The sequence below is a fragment of the Mesoplodon bidens genome, assembly GCF_964165515.1.
Source record: "Mesoplodon bidens genome assembly, chromosome: 2".
Taxonomy (NCBI): Eukaryota; Metazoa; Chordata; class Mammalia; order Artiodactyla; family Ziphiidae; genus Mesoplodon; species Mesoplodon bidens.
The window spans coordinates 34,788,121-34,807,836 of NC_138177.1; the positions used below are offsets into that span (position 1 = coordinate 34,788,121).

Consider the following 19,716-nt stretch of genomic DNA (forward strand, 5'->3'; position numbering starts at 1 on the left):
GGTAACAAGTGGAATGGAAACCTCTATGGTGTGATTTCAAGCCCCACAGAAAGTCCACATATCTTAAGCAATATTCAGTTTCAAAAATGTCTTCTTCAAAGATAATTGGGCAGTACCTTGAAGGATCATTGTCTTGGGGTTTTATCTACAGATAGTTGTTATTTATAGAAGTATGAGAGATTGGCTATAAATGAAAAGTACAGTCATTTCCTCTCTGCATTTTACCGACTCTGGTCTTGTTCGGCCATGTTAGATCCACGTCTCTTCCACCCAGTGTCTCATAGATGCACAAAGTGTCTGAGGTCAAACAGTTTGATTGTATTCCTTTATTTTCTTTGAAGAGGTACATCCTTTGTAAAGACCACAGAGGTATGGGCCAGACAACACAACTAAAACACCCCAGGCCAAAGTCTCAGGAGTCACAGAAAAGAAAGATACCTCTGTCCCCTCCACTTCAATGGAAAATTTAATTGTCCGCACAAACATACTATATACAAAAATGTCACACACACACGTGGATCTTTTCTGCCCTATCCCTATTTTCCTGAGGATTGCTCATTATATATGAAAAAGCCTCTAACCCACTCTTCCGTTGGATATAAAAGTACCTCTACTTCCAGTGCAAAGTGGAAGTGGAGAGGGATCCAATTTACCCTTGTTCTTCTGATTTCGTATATTAGAAAACAGCTCCCATCATCTCAGGAAAATACTTACGCTTCTTGCCCATCTGGGAAAGGGCACTGGCATATCCCATTATGTATGACAACCAACCATGAAATTAGAAAACAGCTGTTCCCTACCCATTTCCTAGTGCCTTGAGACAAGGACCGAGTCACCCACCTGGCGTGAGGTCCATCCCTGCCTTCTCGTTGCAGCCCTGCAGGGAGTCGAGGGTGCGGGTGACCTGGCTGGCGAAGTCCTCCCCTCCGTTCATGCACTCCCTCTGCAGGTGGTGGCGCAGGTCAGTGATGTCGTACTCGTAGCCATCCAGGATGGGTGTCTCCCGGATGCTCAGGGTGCCGCTGGAGTTGTGGCCCTGCACGCGGGCATTGCGCAGACTCTCCCGCCCGTGCCCGCCGATCAGCACAGAAGGAATGTAGTGAATCTCATTGGCAGCCTCAGCGCTGGCACTCTTCTGGGGCTGGGGGACCCGGCGGCGCTTGCACCAGCGCCGGCGAGTGTACAGGATCATCACAAGGCACAAGATGGACAGCAGCAGCGCTATCATGCCACCCTAGGAAGAGAGGACAGCAGGTGGATGCAGGATGATGGGTGAGCTCATCCCACCAAGGGGCCTCACCCCGCCCTCTGTTACCATCCATCACGCACCCATGAATTCATTCATTCACTTAGGTGCAGTAAGCGCTTATAGCAAGCATCACTCAGCAGCAAAGGGACAGTCTGCTGTGATCGGTGATCAGGGTGAAAGAAAAATGGAACTGGGATGATCAGTGCATCATTTCAAGTGATCCACGGTTGCTTCTGGCTTAGCAAACAATTTGAAGAAGAAAGAAGTCTTTGTGATTGTACATATATGTGTGTGTGTGTGCGCTTGTGTGTGTGTGTGTGTGTGTGTGTGTAATTTCAGCTGCAGAAATAAGAGAGAGGGTTTTTTGAGGCAGATCTGCTATATGTAAAGCTGGGTTCAGGCCAATTTTTAGCAGTGGGATGGCATCTGGTTTCTTCCTCTTTCATATCTTAAAATCAATCATATATAGATTCTAACTCTGCCTCCACCACCCATCAGCAAGTCCTATAAATTCAAAACCTCAGATTCTGTATAAGGGAGAAGATACCACAGATTCCTCATCTGTATAATGGAAAAGATACCACTTACCCTCACAGGGTGGTGTAAGTACTAAGTTAGGTAACTATGTAACACATCTAATAGATTGTATCACAGGGACTCAAGGCTGTCAGCCTAACCTGAAATGTCTCCATCAGAGTAATTGCCCAAGCAGAAGAAAACCAGAGACCCATCCGAAGAGAAGTTTACATCTATCAGGAACTTACAACCAAGTGTGCAGAGAAATCTCATCATTTGAACATGACTTTCGGGATCACTGCTGCTTTAGGAGACAGCCTTCTCCCACTCACACAGTCCTGAGTGATGTTCCCATTCTTGCTAAGCTCAAGAGAAGGGACTGAGACCCATGTTGTCCTGGACTCAGACTGGCAGAGGAGTTTCCTTCTGAACCTTCTGGTGCTCCAAGGCCATCCTCTGAGGCCATTACTTAAAAGCCTGAACACGGGCTTCCCTGGTGGCACAGTGGTTGAGAGTCTGCCTGCCGATGCACGGGACACGGGTTCGTGCCCCGGTCCGGGAAGATCCCACATGTCGCGGAGCGGCTGGGCCCGTGAGCCATGGCCGCTGAGCCTGCGCGTCCGGAGCCTGTGCTCCGCAACCGGAGAGGCCCGCATACCACAAAAAAAAAAAAAAAAAAAAAAAAAAAAGCCTGAACACAACTAAGTTGTCCGTCAGAGACGAGGATGCAGTGCTGAGCGAGGCTGAACGCCTCCCCTTAACATGTGCCCAGGGCAGTGTTTGGAGGGAAGGGCTTACAAGCCCATTGCTGCACAGCACTCAGTGGGCATAAATCTTCCTGTGCACAATCTGTATTCACTCCCTTTATATTGGTCAATATCCCTCAGAACCTATTTCATTAGGTGGGCGTGTGCCAAATGGTTCTGCTCTCAATCTTGGGCTTCAATCACTGTCACCCCATCATATAGGCTAGAGGTGAAAACCCTCTATTCATTCCCAGGGGCTCGCCCACACAAGGCTGGGTCAAGATGATTCCCTTGAATATATTAGAGGGGGCTTTTTCCAGTCTCATAATAATTATATCTTAGATTTGTAAAGTTCCGCTCCCTGTAAATTCTCCCATTTATCCTCCCTCTCCCACCATCACCGTGAGCACGTGCGCACGCACTCACACACACAACGTTGCTGCTTTCCAACAGGCAGCTCAGAGGAGCTGAGACAAGAAGCAACAGAGTCAGCTGTCAAGTGACCTGTCATGTCAGGTGGCTTTTTGGAGACATACACTGGCCTCCAGGTTTTCAAATTTTTCTTTTATCTGCATAACCTTTTCTCCTGGTGAAATCTCTCAAGCGAGTACAGAGGAAGCATGAATATGAAGCTGCTCAGGTTACAGTGGGGGTGGGAGTGCAGAGCCAAGCATTCTAGGTCCCTGATAAGTGCCACCCCTGCCGCCCATGGTCCCTCCCTCCTGGCAGCCCTGCAGACGTGCACAGAGAGCCCCTGGCGCACCTCAACAGGGCAGATCTGAGCCCTGCACCCATTTGCTGAGAATGAGTGTTTGAGTCCAACCCAGTGATTTTTCAGCAGACCCTTTATCTCAGAGTCAGACCCACTAACTTTCCTTCATCCCAAATTGAAACTGCAACAATAGGTAATTAAGCCACACAGAAAGAATAACTTCCCCAGTGAGGGAAGTTGTCAGACATTGAACTAGACAAGTGAAAGCTCGAGGTAATTTTATTCCCTAAAGAGCTGTAAGGGGAGCATAAACATCAATCTCCTGGGAATGGTCTAAGCACCATCCTTCCTGCTTGCACAGAGGTCTTCAGGCGCCCCTTCCACTCTTCCTCTCTGATTCTCCTTTCATTTGCTCACAACGGGGCTGTGATAAGATCCAGGCCATAGGTTCATGCCCCATATTACACAGGAATAAAGCAACAACAGTGGTCTGTTAATGGGGCTTTTACTTTGTATTAGACATTTGCCCCAAATGCTCTATACTTTTAACTCTGAGAGGTAGGGTCAACCATTTCCCCATTTTACATTTGAAAAGGCTAGGGCACAGAGGCTGAATAACTTGTCCAAGGTCACACAGCAAATGAATCCTAGGATTGGAATGGGGCCAAAATGACTCCCACTCCAGAGCCTACCTTCTTAACCACTAGGCTGCAGTCACCCCGAGTGAGTTTCGCTCACTGGAGACATATACACCCTGGCACCTATCTCATGAATTTTAAAAGGATAGAGTAGGAGAATATGGGTAATTCCACCTGAATCCATCCTCACCTTTCGAAGGAAAAAGAGAAACTACTCAAAGTGCACATCTAGCTGACAAAGAGACACTATCGTAAACAAAGGACCTTGCACCAAGCACCCACTCAAGTGTCCGACTCAAGGTTAGTAGGCAGGGCAAAGACAGCAGGTGCATTTCAAGGTCTCTGTGCTAAAATAAGACTGTGCCTCACACACCACTACATGCCTGGAGCATACCATTAGACTCTCAGTTTAGCTGAATTTCGACAGAGAAATCTGTGTTCCCTCTCAACTGTGAGATCTAGTGAAAATCTTTAGACTCAGCCCCTCCTCTTCTGAAGAAATGAAGGCCCAGAGAAACTACAAAACTAGACAGTGTAGAACTGGTTCTACACCCAGATCCTCTTCCACTGCTCTTTTCATGGTACTGTTTTGTTAGGTTCATCTAAAGTCCCCTTTACTGGGCTTCCCTGGTGGCGCAGTGGTTGAGAGTCCACCTGCCAATGCAGGGGACACGGGTTCGTGCCCCGGTCTGGGAAGATCCCACATGCCGCGAAGCGGCTAGGCCCCTGAGCCATGGCCGCTGAGCCTGCACATCCGGAGCCTGTGCTCCACAACGGGAGAGGCCACAACAGTGAGAGGCCCACGTACCGCAAAAAATAAATAAATAAAGTCTCCTTTACCATGTAGGGGCCTAGACACTCAATTAGCAATATTTTATGCTAATTTTTTTAAAAAATAACAACTCATAGTGAGCTAGAATACAAGTTTTTGTTTGGCTAAGCCAGTTCATTTAGCAGCTCTAGTATTGCTTTAGCAAAATATTCCCTCTGCTTAGAGTCACTGACTCCAGAGGACCTCAGTTTTTTAATAATCAGTTACCAATAATGAGCTCCAGCCATTAGGTGAAACAGCACAGGCATATGAAAAAACATTCTCAGGCACTCAAATTGTGGAATAGTCTCTCTGCATCTATAACCCAAAATGATGGCAGGTGTCACAACACTTTGTTATGACTTACCAGTTGTGGACTATTATCGAAATAATAATATACATAAGTTATATGATATTAATTTGTAATATTATTTAATAATAATATGTTGTAATAATAATTTGTAAAATCACTACACACAAATACCTCTGGACTGCTTATCTGCCCTATCCAGTGAGGAGGGAGTAAGTAGGAGAACTTTATGGACAGGGCCTCCACTATACTGGGAAAAGGCATGGGTGTAGCCACTTTGATAATGTTCCGTCTATGGTGAGGACTCAAATCCAGTGCTCAAATTCGATTACTTTTGCATTCCTGTGATAAACCACGGCTCTTTGATGTTACCATTATTTTTAACCCTTCTACTTCCATCGGAGATTTTAAGCAGTTTCAGTGCAACTCACAGAGCCTCTAGGATTTTTCTTTCAAATAATCTAATGAAACCAAGAGGTGGCACATGAATGGAAAGAAAGCCTAGGCCAAGAAGGGCTAGGAGCTTCCTAATAATCAAGTCAAAAAGAGCAAGGCGAGTTCTTGTTTGACAAAAGAAAATTTGCTGGTAAACTTATAGCTACCAAAGGGGAAAGGGGGGAGTGATAAATTAAGAGTTTGGGATTAGCAGATACAAACTACTATATATAAAACAGATAAACAATAAGGTCCTACTGTATAGCACAGGGAACTATATTCAATATCTTATAATAACCTATAATGGGAGAGAATCTGAAATAATATATACGCAACTGAATCACTTTACTACACCTGAAACTAACACAACATTGTAAACCAACTATATTTAATAAAAAAAAAAAAAAGAAAAGTAAGTTTGTTGGGAGGAACAAACTTCCTCTAAGCATTCAACCCCATTCAAATAGACTCCCACCTGGCATGTGAACATGAGCATACTGACAAACGCAGTGGGCAATGTGACCTCCCAGGCTTTACAGAAGTGCACAGGAGTTCTTCCTACACCTACACCTTGAGCTTCTGCATTACCCTAGCTGTGTTCAGAGTATGTGCTTCATTTATGTGTTAACTTGAATTTTTATGGCAAAACAAAACAAACAAACATAAAAACCATTAAGGTACATCTGGACCCAAGTGAGAAGTAACAAAATGCAAACTCTGAACATTAAATAACACTGACAGCAAGATATGTAATTTTTTGCTCTTTATTCATCTTTTCATGAGTTTTCTAATTATTCTATTGATTTTCCTCAAAACTGTTAAAATTTTTGTATCTACAAGTATGTTTGGGGTATATGAAATCTCCACATCTATTAATAAGATGCTTGCAAAAAATGGTATTTAAAAATATATTTTTCTTTAAAAACAACCAATAAATCATTTCTGCTGACTTTAATAGAGATCAGACAAATGAAATCAGCTTTTATTTTCTCATGAAACTGACATTTTGGGCACTTACCTGAGAGAGTAGTATGAGGTTTGTCAGATAATTTGCAGATTTTGTAATATTTATGTAACAATGTTTTATATAGCACTGATGGTGATTGCTCAAGGATAGAAAGTTCTAGGCAGATTTACCTTTTATGCTCATCCCAGTCATGCAGGCCAACCACAAGACTGTCTCATTATCTGACCTGTGTATTCATCCTGGGTCTGGGTCATTCCTCACTCCCTTAGCTAACCCTTCTTGTCCTTTAAAGTCAGTTCAGTGACATAACCTCAGCCAATTCTTCCGTATATCACTGAACCACCCATAGAACCTTCCACATAACTAACCACAAGTACTTTTATCTCTGATTTGCTTGTTGAGCTCATCTACTAGATTACAGACTTCATGAGAGCAGAGGATGCTAAGTTCCAGGGTCAGTCCTAGTGCCTTCCATGAAGTAGGTGTTCAATAACCATGAAAGGAAGGGTAGAAAGAAGGGAGGGAGGAAAGGAGGGGGGGCGGGAAGGGGGGGAGGAAAAGAGGGAGGGCGGGGGGGAGGGAGGGAGGGAGGGAGGGAAGAAGGGGAGGTCAACTTTGAGTATCTTTCAATATGGACGTCATCTATGTGCCTGCAAGCAAAGCTTATATGTCAGTTGCTTATGTGACTCATCCATTCAATTCATTACTCAGTCATTCAACAGATATTTACTCACTTTAGCGAGGCATTTTTCTTATGGTCACTGTTATGCAGATACTGCAGTGAATAATAAAGGAATAGGTCCTGATCTCATGGGGTTTACCTTTGAGTTAGAGAAAATAATCTCTATACTTTGGTTTTTAAAGGTAAACATAGGCACAAAAGGAAGATAAAAACAGGTCACAAGGACTGGAAATAGCCTGTCATAATTTCTTTTCTTAGAAGAAACTGTGATAGGTAAAGATATTTGGACTGGAGGTTATACTCTAGGTATAACCTATAACGTCAGGGACCAGTAAAATCCTTCCATTATCCCAAATCAGTGTCATATGATCAGTAAATCCCAACAAAAAGAATCCAAAGTGAAAGAGAGGCATGGACATATATACACTACCAAACGTAAGGTGGATAGCTAGTGGGAAGCAGCCGCAAAGCACAGGGAGATCAGCTTGGTGCTTCGTGACCACCTGGAGGGGTGGGATAGGGAGGGTGGGAGGGAGATGCAAGAGGGAGGGGATATGGGAACATATGTATATGTATAACTGATTCATTTTGTTATAAAGCAGAAACTAACACACCATTGTTAAGCAATTATGCTCCAATAAAGATGTAAAAAAAAAAAAGAATCCAGATTTATCAAATTTCACCAAATTTTAGGGAGTCACCTGGGTTTTGTGAACCCTTGGCAGAGAAGTGGAAAAGCTGAGATTGTTTCCAGCTACCATCTGTCAAGTGGCTGCAGACAATCAATCAGCTCACATTTCAAAGCTTAGCTTTGCCCTAGGAGTAACCAGAAGAGTGAATCTGAGACACAATTAATTATCCCTCAAGGCAACTGGACACACCGAATTCAAATTATATTCCTAAAGGAATTAAATGGTGGTTAAAAACTAAGAATAAAATAGACGAGTTTGGTGGCCCGTCACCTATTTTTCCCCAATAACAAAGCCCAAAGGTCTAGGGCAAATGCCCTCTCTCACATATGACAGTGATCATTTCTATCTCTCTCCAGCTTTCAAAGAAGACACACCAAGAGGAGAAAAACTGTGTAAGCCCATATGGCAATGCTGCTCACTTTCTAATCTAGATCCAAATATCCCAGGGGTAGGGAATGGATGAGGTGAATAGATGATTTTCAAGGTCCCATCCAACCCTACGTTTCTCTGAGCCCAGTGGAAAACTATAGTAGGTTTCTAATAGCATGTAGGTCACCAATAAAAGAGCAGAGCTAACCAGAACAACTTTGTGCAAGTTGCACAGCCTCTATGAACCCACCCCAGGCCTTCATCTATCAAATGAAGTGATTAAAAGAAATGCACTGACTCTTCCAAATTGGAAACTTCCTGATTATAACACTGATACCTGTCAAACTGGAAACAGCTCTCAACTGGTAAACTAATTATGGAAAAAATACTTGTGAGCTCTTCTTGCCCAGTAATGCCAGAAACTACAGACCAAGGAACTGATCCTTCAGAGGCAGGCTATCAACACCAGCTAGCCAATGCACCCTGATAAGCAGACCCACCCGCTTCCCCAAAGGCACAATAGGCCTCGGAAATCAGAAGATGTCATTGAAATTGTATTGACACATTCTTGACCTTGAGGACCCTTTTACTGCCAGGAGTCCCTAAACTAGAAGAGAAAGCCCCTTGGTTGGCTCTTCTGGCAGATTCTCTTTCCTGTGGTGGCTGGTGAATAGAAATCCATTATCCTCTGCCCATCTCCTTCCCAGATGGGAGACAAAAGCTACAGGTTAAGCCTATTAAGTAGTGGGTGCAATTTCTAAATTATTAGGAACATTACCTCCCCTTGGGGGTTTGCTGAAGTCTTTAAGCGTGTGGAAACGCTTTCCAGTTGCCACAGGCCACCACGTTAATTAAGACGCTTCAACATTCCTCTGGGGCTTCTGACGTGAATTGCACATCCCACTGGCAGGGGACAGACCTGCCCTGCCTCGTTAGCCTTTCACTGGAGCCCGCTGCCATGAGATGCTTCAGAACCCCATCCCCACCCTTCTAAGTCCAAATATCCAAAGTGTAGGGAAGACATAGGATGTCCCCCCAAGATCTCTCATCAAAACGCCATTTGGGGGGGTAAAGGTAGGGACCAGGCAACATTCCATATATAATAAGCAAGAGAAAAACTCTAAGATCAAGAGCTCCCTAGGTTAGGCAGGTTGACATCAGAGGGCCCTCCCAACCCAAGGAGGCTATGAGCATGAAGTTCTTCTCAAGAGGAAACTCAACTTTATAGCCTTTAATTTTTTTTCCCCCAGGTCTAAAAGTTTTGATGCTGTTAGGTTTGATCACTGTCTTTCTTCTTTAATCTGGGAAGTTTGTCTTCAACTTCTCTGTGAGGCTTCAGGAGTTTCAGCTAATGAGAGCCTGAAGCTCTGCAGGGAAAGTGGCTAGAGCCTAGCACGCTGGAGCCAGCCTGGGCTATTTCAAGTTGTCCTCTTTCAGGTTCTTTTTATAGAGCTGCTTTTTTAGTTCTTGGGATTTTTCTTACCTCTGAGGCTTGACTTTGCTGTCCCAAAGTAAAAGCAAGGGAGTACATTTGTGCATAAGGAGCTCAGAGCTCTCTGATCATTAGTAGCTCGGGGAACCTGCCGTTTGCCTTAATGAGAAGGCTGAGGTTGAGTGGAGCTAGACGAAGCAGGGTGACAGAAGCAGCTTGCCACGGCTGGCTTTTCCGGGCCCAAGGTTACCCTAATGGATCCCCTAATTCCAAAGACTGGCCTAGATTGCTGCAGAGTGAGAGAGCCGCGAGGAATCAGGCAACAGAGGCAAAGCTGAGGTCCTCCACTCCCTCTAGATGTAGACTTAGAAAATTTCTGAGAGATGCTGCTGCTTTAGTCAGACATTATGGATGGGACCGCAATCAGTGCTATGTTAAGAGGCTGGCCCCACGTGTGACCCATCGTGTGGGTATGTGTGTGCAGGCACGTGCACAAATGTGTACACTGTGCATGACAGGCAGGCTGGGAGATAAACGGGTCCACACGGAAGCAAAAGCACACCAGGTCGCTGTCTCAGCAGCCCATGGGCAGAGCTGCATGAGACAGGCTCCCTCCACGGATCATGTGCACCAGCCCTTCAGAACTTCACAAGCCAAGCATGAAGCCAACAAATAAATATCTCCAGCTGGATAATGCTCCATGCCTATTCTTGGCCACGTTATTTTCCCCCTTTCCTCTTTGTTTTTATGCAGTAGGTGATCTCAATGAAGTAAAATAATAACAATAATCTGCTCCATTAAGACCAAGCATTAAGGGAATTACTGAACAAGTAACAGAAGAGGCAGCTGGCACGGTATATGCTAATGACCATTAGACTTTAACCCTCTTTCTCTCTGAACATAATGGAGTTGTTAAACCCTCTTCCTCCCATCTCCCCAAACGTCAGGTAGCCCACCCCAAGGGGAGGAAAGGAGGTCTCAGAGACCTAACAGCTCTGTGGGCAGCAGCTGGCGCTGAGCAAATGAAAACCAACTGAGGGCAGACATTGTGCAAGGCCCCTTTGGGGATTCCAATGACCTGTGGAAATTCCAATGAATTCAGATGAAAAAAGTTGGGAATAAAACGGAGTGTCAAGATTTCCCTGATTTGGGCACATATTCATCAATATCACTCTCTGAACCAAGTCTTTTTTTTTTTTTTAAAGGTCTTTTTTCCTCCCCAGCTAAAAACTGAGATGAACTTTTAAAGGCTGCATAATCCAGGAGATGCCTGCGAGGGTACAGGCAGAAGGCCCTTCACATAGGTGCGGGCCTTGACCATATTTTTGTCCCACAAACAGAGGTCCAACTTTACCATTATGATTGCCATGAGGTCTGCTGTGGCGGGGTCTAGTCAACTATTCAGAAGCCCTGCCAGGGTTTTCTTTCACAGTAGAACCTCCAATGGCACAGTGTCTGTATTGGGAGAGGTGACAATCCTACAGAGCTGACGGTTAGCTTTGCAAAGATTTCGGAGGCTACATATACATACCACGACAAAAGCATTTCTCATCTCCTACAGCAATCCCACTACATATGCTTAATTCCTCCCCTGAATTCCTGCCTCATTCTGCAATTCTACACACACACTGCCTTATTCCTATAGTATCGGCACAATGGAGGAAATATAATAACTACCATTTGTAAAGTATATACCATGTGCCAAACACAGTGAAGGGTGAACTACCATTATCATTTTATTTAATTCTACCAATAAATACAAGTAGTAGGAATTACCATTTCCATTTTTTAGGTGAGGAAACAGGAGATCAGAGGGGCTACATAATTTGCTCAAACCAAGACTCAACCACTTATCTTAATTAACAATGTTGTTTTATGCCCTTGTTGAGTAGGAAGGAGCCTACCACTGTAGCCTGGGCTGCAATTCCCCAACTTCCCATCTTCTCCAAATTAAGCCCTGGTGGTCTTGCTCCTATATCTAACTCTTAGGGTTATGCAAGTAAGGATTCTCAAATGTCTACACTCAGTACTGTCTTCACTGCCTGCCCCAGATGCCCCCAATCTTCTTCAATTAAGCTGATCAGTTAATGTAATCACTGGGTTGACCAAGTGCATAATTTCAAGCAATAATTTAATTGTGCCAAGGGCGGCGAGACTTACTGGGCTGTCGTTTTGACTTGGGAAGAGAAAACTTACGGAGATATCTGTTCTTGGGTGGATGTTTTCTAAGTGAAATCAAATGCCTTTAGGGTCAACAGGCACAGATGCTCACAGATCTCCTTGAGAATAGCCTGCCACACTTGCACACAAACTCAGGTCTCTTTGCTGCCTGTAAGCCCTTGTTCTGGGGTCAGAGCCCTAAGAGGAACAGTACATGTGTTCCATAATATAACAACACATGTAGAAGATAGGCTGGGGAGAAAATGTGGGACTTGAACACTTTCAGGGAAATTAGAACCTGCATCAGTCAGGTCACCCAAAAGACTGCTGGCCAACAGATTTGGAAAAGGTGGAAGAAACCCTGCAGGTCATGTTTTGCATTAGGGCCCTAACAATGATAATGGTCACTCCCAATGCAAGTCATTTAATGCTGATCAAATACAGAGGTTAGCAAAACTCTTACTCATGGCTTTCTGCTCATAAAGCTCTTCTAACTTGTAACTTATTTGACCCACCTTGCTAAGGAGAATGACGGGCATCCATGGTCACACCTCTTGTAACACTCCAGCTGTGACTCAATCTTGGCACCAAGTAATATGCATAATAGAGCTGAAGAATTGTAGCAAAGAACAGGCAAGGGAATTAAGGACTGGGGGAGACGCTGACCTACGAACACAATCAGTGTTTCACATGCTAAGATTCCCTCCAAGCCCCTCAATCCTTGCCAGCACGCTTTGTCTGACACCAAAGAGGGGAGTGGGAGGGAAGACTTGACAGTCAAGAGTCTCCTCTTGGGCCATACACTAAGTGCTGTGGCTCTTGTTTCTCCCTGTTAAAAAAAATTATTACAATTCAATTTTTCTCTGGAACTAATCAAGCACAAAATCTGGAGAAGAGGCCCTGTTTGTGAAGGCAATCTCCGAGCAAGACACTGACGTTCTCATTAGGGCAGGCTTCATTAAACCACCGGTTCCGACAACAGCAGCATGTTGTCTTCGGCTAATTACATTTTCGCTGGCAAAGGCATTGTACAAGTCTTCAAATCCTTCCCATCATTAATTTAAAACACATGCACACACAACAACTCCGTGCCCGGCCTCCTCCCTCGCTGGCCTCCCACCCACCCATCTCTGCGTGCCGTCAGCTTTGTTCTTCTGGTTTTCCAGGACTTCTTTCTTGTACTGGGGCTTTGGAGGGGGAGGTGATGAGGTGAAGCAGAGAACCTGTCACCTGTAAGCTTGATTTCTTCACTAGCTGACCACGGCTCACTGTGTTCCCGGCCAGATGCTAGTTACACCTCCCAGGACCTTGGATGCAAGCCCAGTGCTTGCCCGCAAAGACGGGCCAGAGCAAAGGGAAGCTGGAAGTTAAACCCACCTCTGCCCCATCCCACCCATGGAAAGTGACAAAAGGCCTAACTCTGCTATTGTTTTGATTGACTGATCAACAGCTTGATCACGCAGCGTGCATCCACAGATCAGCCTGATCTAGCCAGAGACACTCATATGATACAAAGACCGTCGGGGGTTTGTGCTTCCGAGACAACTGAATGAGGCAGACATCATCCACCCAGCAAATGCATAATCCTGCTCCTGGGGCAGGCATGTTTTCCTGACCCCGTGGAAGTTGTTCCCAGCCAGCCTGCAACATCATTACGACTTAGTGCAGATCATGGCGTCCACGAGGTTTCACTTTTCTACTTTTTGATAGGAGTGATTAGGTTTTTTTTCTATTCTTCACATTCAGTTCAATTGTAAGGGAGAGAGGGGCAGAGAGAGAACAGGATAGGGTGACAGGGTTGTCTATGCCCATCTCTGTGCCTTTGCCCTCCCTTCCCCGGCACGTCCTTCCTCACCCTCCTTCTACCTCAGCTCTTCACACCCTTATAAGTCCCAGGATAAGTTCCTCTCCCTCCTGAAACCTACTTTGATTACTCCAATTCTCAGACATGGCATTCGCTCCCAATTTTTAAAGCATATAAGAGCTTTCCTTAATTAATCTTTAATCCCTGATTCTGTTGTTTCCCATATCATAGCTCTGACTAGACTTGCAGGCAGAGACCATGGTTTAAAAACTTTCTACAGGGGCTTCCCTGGTGGCGCAGTGGTTGAGAGTCCGCCTGCCGATGCAGGGAACGCAGGTTTGTGCCCCGGTCCGGGAGGATCCCGCATGCCGCGGAGCGGCTGGGCCCGTGGGCCATGGCCGCTGGGCCTGCGCGTCCGGAGCCTGTGCTCCGCAACGGGAGAGGCCACAGCAGTGAGAGGCCTGCGTACCGCAAAAAAAACCCAAAAACAAAACCAAAAAAACTTTCTACAGTCCCAGCCTTAGTGGAGGGCCCAGCCCAGAACTGACCCACTGCAAATAGCTCACTGCTTGATTAATTACAGGGAGGCACATTCAGCTGGCTTGGCAAAGCTGACAAAGCACAAATAGCATGATATCTACACTGTCGGCTCAGAATTAAGGCTTCCATCTGGAAGCCCTCTTCGCTCCTCTCAGCTGGCTCCTTGGCCAACCCTGAGGTGCCCCCTCGGCTGTAGAGCCTCCCAGGAAGGAGTCAGCTACAGTAGGGGGTCTGCTTCCTCACCCCAAGGGTCCACGCTACAGACCCATCAACCAGAGGGTATTAGCTGTGTTTTCAGAAAGCGTGATGGCTTCTACCTACCCAACTGCATTCTAGCTTGTATCTTTCTGTACCATTAGCAAGCCATTGTGAGATGGCAGAGGGCTCGTTTAAGCTGACAGAGATGGTTTTCTAGTAAAACGAACTGACCTGTGCTTGGATCTGACTGCTCTTGCTGTCCTCCACAGAGCTCTGCATGAATAGAGTCCCATCATCAGAGATGTCAAAGACATTTGTTATCACATTTTTTTTTTTGCGGTACGCGGGCCTCTCACTGTTGTGGCCTCTCCCGTTGCGGAGCACAGGCTCTGGACACGCAGGCTCAGCGGCCATGGCTCACTGGCCCAGCCGCTCCGCGGCATGTGGGATCTTCCCAGACCAGGGCATGAACTCGTGTCCCCTGCATCGGCAGGCGGACTCTCAACCACTGCGCCACCAGGGAAGCCCTGTTATCACATTTTAAAACATTGGTTTAGCACCTAGTTATAGGAAGAATGATATATGTGCTTTACAAAAAGAATAGTGTAAAAAAGTCCCTTTTCTTAGAAACTAAGGCTTTAATTTTTGTTTTTATTAATATAAGCATTATTTGTATTTATGTGTGTATATATATTTACATTTGTATATCTAGTTCTGCAGAGTGACTGCAGGTAGGACGGAGAAGTTCTTGTTCACTCCATTCTGTAGTTGGAGAAATTAAATCTGGCTTAGCAAGAGGGCCAAACACTGTCAGGACCAACAATGTGAACAGTTTTCTCTGCCACCACACCATGACAAATGCGGGCTGCACCCTGGGGAGATCCCACAGGCACACCGAGGGTTTGATGTACTCCCAGCACCAGCTGTCACTCCATTTTTTTCTCTCCCAATCAAGAAGCCGCACCAGAATACAAGTTGAGTGAGAATGACCTTATTACAGGTCATTTGTAACATTGACTCCACTCTAATGGGAAAAAAGGAAACCAGTCACAAATTTCAGCACTTTACCTATGATTAGTATCAGATTCACTTGGCACACTTTACAATTGATGGGGTCACGGCACTGTGGCTGCAAACTGCAGAGGTATGAACACAGCCACTGAGGACAGGGAAAAAAAAAAAAAAAAAAAAAAAACCCCAAGATTTTTCTATTCCTGGGAGTCTGGCTTTGCCCAGAAGTCTGGGTCAGGGACTGTCGAGTCTTCAGGTCCTGGGAGAGGCCTCTTCATTGTATAACACCAGGTGGTACCACCTTGGTCCTCATGTCATGCCGTGTAATACACTCACAGCTGAAGTTCTCACTCTGAAGATCTTTCACAGTGATTTTGCTTAGTGTCAATTAAACCAAATTTTAATATAGATAGAGAGAGAGAGATGGCCTTGTGACCTGGCCAGCTCTGGTGCGTCTGTCAGTCTTCCCTAAGTTCCCTTTCCACCACTATGCAGAGAGTGGAAGAGAGGTGAGGGCTTAGCGGAGAGAAAGGAACCCCAACGACCAGAGAGGAGCCCTGAGCAGAGCATTCCACCAAAGGCCTTGCAACACAGAGGAGGTGGCCCTGACTGAGCACTTGGGCCCCAGTCCCAGCATGGCCACTTAGCAATCATTCGGCCCTTTGGCCTCTTTGAGCCTCAGCTTTCTATGGTGGCAGACTTGCTCGGCCTTCCCCACAGGGTCATCTGTTCATTCCCAGAGTCTCTTTCGGCCAGGCCCTTGGCTGGGATACAGAGATACACGATCCCTCCTAGCTAGATCACACTCAGTGAAGGCAGGCTTCTGCAGGGATGAGGGCTGGGGCAGGAATATGCACCAGGGACTGCACTGGCAGGCACCCACCCTAGAGGGAAGGGACACAGGGATGCCTCCTAGGCGAGGTCATGAACTAATTTTTTTTTTTTTTTTTTTGCGGTACGCTGGCCTCTCACTGTTGCGGCCTCTCCCGCTGCGGAGCACAGGCTCCGGACGCGCAGGCTCAGCGGCCATGGCTCACGGGCCCAGCTGCTCCGCGGCATGTGGGATCTTCCCTGACTGGGGTACGAACCCGTGTCCCCTGCATCGGCAGGCGGACTCTCAACCACTGCGCCACCAGGGAAGCCCCATGGACTAACTTTAAAGAGGCATTAGAAGCGACCCCACTCGGAGGAGACAAAAGAGATTTTACACCCAAAGTATGGCACTAGTGAAATCACAGATGAACTAAGTAGCAAGGGAGGTCCCGGAAAGATGACTGAACTGGTCAGTGAGCCTAGAATGGAGAGCGCACACCGAGGAGTGACGGGAGAGAAGGGTCAGATCATGAGAGGTTCAACATCTTGGAATTTACCCTTCAGAGTGAGGAACTGCTCAAGGCATTTTACTAGGAAGGTGACATCGTCGAAGCTGGATTTTACTAGGAACAGCCCGGTGGTAGTGAGAGGGGAGTTTTGAGGGGATGGTATCAGAAGGCGGTGTGAACAGGTGGAAAACCCACGCAGCCGTCAGCTGAGAGGTGATGGGGGCCTGTATCAGCAGTGGTGGTGGGGGGGAGGGAAGGAAGAGAGGGATTCTAAAGACTTTCAGAAAATCAAATGAGCAGAGCTTGGTGCTGCACTGAATGAGGATGGGGAGGGAGGAAAGGGGATGGGACCTGGGTAACCAGGCTGATGGTCCCTGCACCAAGCGAGGAGAGAACACAAGAAGTGGAGAGGGTGGTGGGGAAAACAGATGATACACTTCATCTGTCCTGTGTTGTTCGGAGTGCCCGTGGGACATCCAGACAGATAGATCTGTAAGTCAGAAGCTTGAGGGAGAGAAGCCAGGGCTGGAGATAGAGACAGATGTAAGGACCAAGGGGGGAAAAACATGATACAAACAGATAATATTCATTCCACAAACACCAACTGGGGATGTTTCTTGTGTGAAGCGTTGTGCTGGTAGCTGTAAGAAATATAAAGATGAATCAGACTCAGACCAGAACCTGCCATTTAGGAACCTAGCAGAGAAGAAAAGACTCATCAAAATACTAACACACTGGATAGAAATAGATACCAGCCATGAGAGAGGCTCAGAGAAATCTTCCCTGTTGGGCTGGCCAGAGGAAACCAGGAAGAAGGCATGGTCTCTGGTGGAGAGACTGGGGAAGGTGGCCAGGGGGAGATGTTTGAGGAAGGACGTAAAAGACAGGTAGGATTTGAACACAGACACAGGGAGAGGAGTGGAGGGCACAAGGGGACAATGCCGTTGCCATGACAGGTACAGGGACCCTGAACAGGAGAGTGCAGAAGGGGGGATCCTGGGCAAAAGAATGAATAGGAAGATTGAGATCCTTCTGTTCCCAGATAATAAAATGCACTATTTGTGTGGATGATTCGTAAGTGAAATAACGGTCTTCCTCCTCTGCAACCCTAGTGAGCTGAAATGATATTTTCTGGGTAAGGCAGCATGTAGCACGAATGCTGGTGAAAAATGTCTGGATGTAGAAATAGCCCTTTGAATGTGCTCACAGAAATAGTTACACAGCCCACTTCCCACTCTAACTTTTTCCATTAGATAAACTAGGCAGAAATGAACATCGAATCCAAACTTGAGCAAAGAGGCAAAGGAACTCACAAAAAGCCTGTAGGAGAGGGAAGCGAGGAAGAGGAAAACAGCTGAATGTCCAGTGCCTCAGAGAGGACCTCGCATTCCTGGTTCCTGATGGAAATCTGGCATTGCTGAGAACCAGCGGGACCCACCAGGAGGGCAAGGTGCCCTCTAAGTGCCTTCACTGTTAGTCGGCAAGGCAGAGTTCATTATCCTGTCAGGAATTTTCCTTCTAAAACAGACTTTTCCTCCTAACTGCTGACCTGAGAACAGAGCACACAGGGCAATGGAGGCAGTCAGGTGAGGAAGAAATATAAAACCACTGGCTCAGCTGTGCTTGCCAGGAATCACGCCGCCTCTGGCTTCGCTGGAGGCACTTTAGGTAGGAGGATCAACATCCTCTTCTGAGAGCACCCGAAGTCCTCCAGAGGTGATTCCACAGTGCTCTGGGGGACACTTCCCCTTACCAAGTCCCCCAAGCTGGAGGTTGTGGGCCCTTCCTATGACCTGATCCCTCAAGTGGTCCGGAGGCCACTCCATCCTGGAGCACTTCCTGCCAGCAAAGGTGGGGGCATGTCTAGGGAGACTCCCTGGGGACTGTGAAAAGCAGAGCTGGCTGAGCACAGGGGCCCTGGGCCAGCAGTTCAGCAAAATCTCAGAGTGCCTGCAGAGAGGTCCCAGTGGGCCACAGGCAAGGGCTCACAGCCACTAAACTCCTTCCAACAGATCAGCACCGTGGGCAGTGACAGCTCCCTCCCAGGGCAGAACTGCCACCATCAACCCAACCTATAGGCACAGAAGCCCACCCTTTTCCCCACAGACCATCATCGCATGCTCATAAATGGAAAAAAGAAGAGCAGAGTTGCTGCAGGGGATGGAATCAAGTTTCTCGATATATTACCCTGAGGCCTGTTTTAACCAGGGATTGCTAGTGTCCCATCCGTCTTTCATTGTCATATTCCTAGGAAGTGAGATCTGGAGGCATCTTGAAGGGCACCTAGCCTGGGATTCCCAAGGCAGAGTACACACAGCCCATCCAGTGCTCCTGGTCGATGGCATGCTAATGGCTGGTAAAAGTCTGAAACATTTTTATTTATTTCATAAAATTTTATTTTTCCTAATCTATATTGAAATAATTAACTATTACTTCAAACCTACGATTTTGTTGGCATTTTCATCTGAGATAAAGCTAAAATAACTTCCAACTGAAAAAGACAGTCAATTTAAATAAAAATCTTCTGAAAACACTAACACAGATTGTATAAAAATTTGGCAAAAAACCTGAATGCCTAAAGTTTTGAAAACATTCCTATACAGATAAGAAAATTGCGGTTCAGGACGGTGAAGGAGCTTGCCTAAGGTTTCACAGACTCTTCTGGGGAAAAGGACTATAGGGAACGCCTCCTGACTTTTAATTCTGTGGTCTTATCCAACATGAGGCTGCTCATCTCCTCGACCGAGCTTTAATCACTGTTGAGGAGAGAAAAAGGAAATACGGTCTGTATGAGTACAGCTAGGCTCTCAGCCTGCACCACTCTGCCATGGAAGCCCTGGCTGGGGCATGCGGATGCTGCCCCATCCCAACTCCAGGTGGAGTCACAGGAAGGCGATTGTGACCTGGAGAGGCTGGAGGCCTTAGATGCCGGGGCTGCTCTCACTGATGAGCAGAGGCGAGTGAGGCGAGTGGGGCTGGGGACTGACACGGCCAGCGGAAAGCCTGAGGATGGTGACCTGGATGTATACACTCCATGAAGTTTCGGGAATAAATAGAGAATCAAAGAGAGATGCTTTAACATCACTGCTGGGATGCAGAGCACGTCTGAGTTTGTTCTGTGT

At 46.4% G+C, this 19,716-nt stretch overlaps 1 protein-coding gene across 2 annotated transcripts in view; it reads right to left on the reverse strand.

Moving 5' to 3' along the window:
• ASTN1 (astrotactin 1) overlaps positions 1 to 19,716 on the reverse strand; it is a gene marked incomplete at both ends in the record, with an annotated part of 328,640 nt that overhangs the window by 167,446 nt on the left and 141,478 nt on the right. For both annotated transcript variants that reach the window (XM_081224527.1, XM_081224526.1), the window contains one exon: positions 841 to 1,234. In XM_081224527.1, the coding sequence (XP_081080653.1) occupies positions 841 to 1,234 (394 nt within the window). The remainder of the gene's footprint in view (positions 1 to 840; positions 1,235 to 19,716) is intronic.